The sequence below is a fragment of the Microtus ochrogaster genome, chromosome 8 (assembly GCF_000317375.1).
Source record: "Microtus ochrogaster isolate Prairie Vole_2 chromosome 8, MicOch1.0, whole genome shotgun sequence".
Lineage (NCBI taxonomy): Eukaryota > Metazoa > Chordata > Mammalia > Rodentia > Cricetidae > Microtus > Microtus ochrogaster.
The window spans coordinates 11,980,481-11,985,295 of NC_022015.1; the positions used below are offsets into that span (position 1 = coordinate 11,980,481).

General features: G+C 37.1%; 1 protein-coding gene across 1 annotated transcript; it reads right to left on the bottom strand.

Annotated features, from left to right (window-relative positions):
* Positions 1–3,078: 3,078 nt before the first annotated feature.
* LOC101988343 (olfactory receptor 473-like) lies at positions 3,079–4,005 on the bottom strand. The gene has a single exon (XM_026781444.1). It carries the CDS (start codon positions 3,835–3,837, stop codon positions 3,079–3,081), a length of 759 nt encoding a protein of 252 aa, XP_026637245.1. The 5' UTR covers positions 3,838–4,005.
* Positions 4,006–4,815: the final 810 nt, after the last annotated feature.

The window sequence follows — 4,815 nt, forward strand, 5'->3', positions numbered from 1 at the left end:
GATTCAGTCTGCAGTCATCACCCAGACAGAGAGAAAGCCAGACACAGAGCATGCAAGAGGTGACTGCCTTTCTAAAATAGATACCAAGCCACTTGGCTAACACAGACAAGAATTATAAGCGAATGTAAGTTATGAGTTAATAAGAAGCCTGAGATACTAAGCCAGTCAATTTATAATTAATGTAGACCTCTGTGTGATTTCTTTGGTACTTAACAAGTGCAGAAACCAGGCAGAACAGAAACCTCAGTCAACAATTCCTAGTATTTTTTACGAGTTCTAATTTGTTCACTGATCTATGCCAACAAAAGCAAGAGTGTGTTATAGACATTAACAATAACACACAAATTTTAAAATGCCCCTTGTAATGCTCTGTACGTACCGAAGCTTACATTATTACAAATGTCCTATTTTAAATGTGTATGCAGATATGATTATGACTCATCAAATCTTGTAACTGTATTATCAAGACCTTATTTCAATTACGTAATAAATTGTAATTTATCTGGTTTTTCAGACTTATGCTTACTATTTGATATGTATAATGTAGGTAATATTTTATAATATTAGTTAGAAAGATTGACTAATTTCAGTAGTTTAAGGTTGATAACTCTGAACACATCCTGTACACAATCATGGTGCTGACATCATTAGACATGTTTTGGTGGAGTGTGTGTTAAGTGTATGATGCAGAGTCAGTGCAGGATCCATACTCCTTTGTTAAAACTATTCTCTTTCTCCAAGACTTGCCGGTGGCCTTGTCAGAGGAACAGTAGATGGCAATTGAAGTCAAGATGTCAGCACACCAGAAGTAATCCCCCTGATGGGTCAATCTTGGTTAGACAAGGCCCTGAGACCACAGACCACAGAATGGCTTCTGCTTCTGCTTCTGCTTCTGCTGTGTATTTACATGTTTGGTGTTGCTATCTTTCTCTGGTATCTGGCATGATGTGACTGAATGCGGGAAGACTCCCACTTCCTAGTGTGTTTATCTCATGGAAACATTCTATTCTACTGGGAATTTTTATCTGTGGATTGTCATGAAGATGATTCCTCCTTAATCTGTACTGTCTAATTGATAATCATAATGTTATCTTATACAGAGTTTGATGAATAAAATAAATACAAGGATATGTGCGTGGGACTATGAGTTTCACCTAAGGAGCTGTACCAATTGTAGCTCAAGTTAATGTTTAAGGAAAACAAGTACTGAATGAACTTTATGCTTTCATCCAGTAACTGATGGAAGCAGATGCAGAGATCCATAGCCAAGCACCAGGCTGAATCCAGGGAGTGCAGTTGAAAAGGGGGAAGAAAGATTATATGAGCAAGGGAGAATCCAGATCATGATGGGAAAACCCACATAAACAGCTAGCCTGAGCTCATGGGCGCTCAAGGACTCTAGACTGACAGCTAGAGAGGTTGCATAGGATCAAACTAGGCCTTTTGCATGGGGGTGACTATTGTGTGCCTTGATCTGTTTGTGGGACCCCTGGCAGTGGGACCAGGACATACCACTGCTGCAGGAACAGGCATTGTGGAGGCCATTGCCTATGGTGTGATGCCTTGCTCAACCTTCACGCAGAGGAGAGGAACTTGATCCTGCCTCAACTTGATGTCCCAAGCTTTGCTGACTCCCCACAGGTGGCCTTACACACTCTGAGGAGTGGGTGGGGTAGGAGAAAGGTACAATGAGTAGAAGAAGGGGAAGGAGAGGGAACTGTGGTTGGTATATAAAGTAAATAAAAAAATTAAGAAAAGAAAAACAATTGAGTTCCAGGAGCCAGAATGACTCAAACTCCTTTAATCTTAACGCTGAAAGATGCAATCACAAGTTTCAGTGTGCATCATTAGCTGAAACAAAGCTCTAAAATTACTTCAAGTTAGATCAGATGTTTGATCATAACTTTAAAATAAAAAAAAACAGAAAACAACCTAAAGTTCATAAGGACACATAGGTGACTTATAGATTCCTTACATTAGGGTTAAAAATATAAAGAAGTCCAATTGTTACTAGCTCATATAAATGCCTTTGGGGGTTCAGAGGTGATTATGAATTTCTTGTGCCCATTCCTGCCCTCAGTCTCCTGATATATGACTATTGAGTGGGTATGTGCCCTAAAGACTAAAAGAACAGCTGAATATTTTTCATGTTTAAAAGTTTAGGTTAGTGATTGCCTTTAGATTCCTTATAAAATTGTGTATCAAGATAAATAGTAAAGTAATTGATCATTTCTTTGTAACCCCAATATGTAGCTTTCCAACAAAACACATGAATGAGAAAAAAACACTTTCTCCTTGCTCATGATTTGTTAATTTGTAACAAGTTACCTAGAAGTAAATGTACATGGGTTATTGGTATGACTTTGTTTTTAACAATGTAAGGGATATGAAAACTATGTTTGTCTTATATTCATTATAATCATTCTCTTGAAAAATAGACCATAACCACATTGTAATTTCTATATTTCATGAAAGATCTTGCTGGAATATATAAGCTGTAGAAAAAAATTATATAGCAGGACAAGAATAGAGAATAAAGAATAAAGAATCAGTTTTCTCATCTATAAACAAGGCTCACTTTTCTCATTTAGTATGCTCTCCCTCATAAATTCATTAGAAATTAAATGTAGAAACCAAATGATGTACTCCTTAGATATAAATTACCTCAATTTTTCTGCAAGAGTTTATGAACAATCTGATTTCTGTCTTTGCCGAGGAAACTTATCCACAAAGTAAAACATTAGTGCCAATTACTTAGGTTGTTATGAGAAAGAGGTGAATACATATATGCAACTAAAATTTAGCCTGACACAGACAAGGCACAAATTAATGTTTGCTACTTAAATAAAATGAAGGCAAAGATCTTGACATCTTCCAGAAGTTCTATAGTAACAATGATTATTCCTATCATTTTACTCACTTCAAGTGAACACACAAATGATACATGACTTTATAAAAGTAAGACTTAGTGCAAAAAAATAAGGATTTGATATGTAGCAATCAGTTAAGCATCATGTGATAAATACTAACTGTGACATGGCTAAAGGAAATCATCACCTATCTCTTGAATTGAAAGGTCTATGAATATATTCTGACAGTTGCCTTCTTCAGGGCCTCCTTTACATCTCTGTTCCTCAGACTGTAGATGAGGGGGTTAAGCATGGGGATCACCACTGTGTAGAATACAGACAGCACCTTGTTCTGTTCAGTAGAGTAGCTGGACTTGGGCATCACATAGATGAAGGTAAGGGTCCCATAGTAGAGTGTGACTGCAGTGAGGTGGGAGGTGCAGGTAGAGAAGGCCTTGTGGCGGCCCTCAGTAGAGCGCATCTTCAGGATGGTGATGAGGATGTAGATGTAGGAGACGGCTATGACAAACACTGTCACCGCTATAATGGAGCCAGAAGAGATAGAGGGTATGATTTCAATAACAGAGACATCTGAACAGGACAGTTTCAACAGAGGGGAGAAGTCACAGAAAAAGTGATCTATCTGATTTGGTCCACAGAAGTTCAGACTTAATAAACAACCAGTAAATGTCCAACCATTCATGCAGCCACCAACATAAGAAACTCCCAACAGTAGAAAACAGACTCTGGGGGACATGAGCACAGAGTAGAGGAGAGGTGAACAGATGGCTACATAGCGATCATAGGCCATGGCAGCCAATAGAAAGCACTCAGCTGACCCAAGTGTCACTATAACGCAGAGCTGGGCTTCACAGGCAGCCAGAGGTAGGACCAGTCCATGCCCAAGGAGTTCCATGAGCATTATAACAGAGACTGAGGTTGAATAGACAATGTCTACAAAAGCCAGATGGCTGAGGAACAGGTACATGGGTGTGTGCAGCTGGGAAGAAATTCTTATCAATGTGATAATGCTGATATTTCCTACTAACGTGACAATATATACTCCTAGAAATATCACAAAAAAGACTATACACAGTGTAGGATCTTCTGTTAGTCCCAAAATGATTAGCTCTGTCACAGTGGTGTAGTTTCCAGTCTCCTCCTTTTGTGTGAATTGTCCCTGTTGAGGGAAATGAAAACTAATTTGGTTTTAAAATGTTATGATTTTTCACATTGCTGGAAATTTTTGTTTTCCTTACACTTAAAACTGATTTCTAAGGCTACTTCAAATTATCTTTCTTTATGTTATAGATGTCTCCTCTCCCAATGAGGATACTTAGCTTTTATTGATGACCTTTTGGTCTGTCATTCTTGAAGAACATAGTATCAATAAGGGTTTTGTCCTTCTCTACAAATATCCAGTGCTTGAACATAAAATTGAATTTGAAAATGGTGAATGCAAGCATGAACAGTGAACTGAATAGGCTCTGGGGATTAAGATAAGAATATATTTTATGTCGCCTGCTGCCCTCAAAAAAAAAAAAAACCAAACTTCAAAGAAAAGATAAGCCAATAAACTTTTAATTCATGATAGCTCTTTAGTTCTTATTTTTAAAAACTTATGTAACAACACTGGGGGAAAACTTGAAAATCCAAAATAAACATCATGCACAATAAAAATAAGAAATTTGGTACATTTACAAGTATTACCTTTCTGTTTATAGATATATAAATCTATATATATATAGAGAGAGAGAGATATCAATTTGTATACATATATCTAAATATAATACACATACCTTTACACACACTCATAAGCATAGTATCTTGCTATTCTCCTAAGCAAACCTCAAATCTCAGTCCTCCTACTTCATCTTTGTAAAAGCTATGTATACAATAACAGGTATGTGCCACTATATACAACTTAGACATATTTTAATAGTGCTGTACTTAGTTAAGTTGCAAT

What these genes read in the sequence shown, in the direction of transcription:
- LOC101988343 (XM_026781444.1), bottom strand. Translation starts at nt 3,837, where the DNA reads ATGTACCTGTTCCTCAGCCATCTGGCTTTTGTAGACATTGTCTATTCA.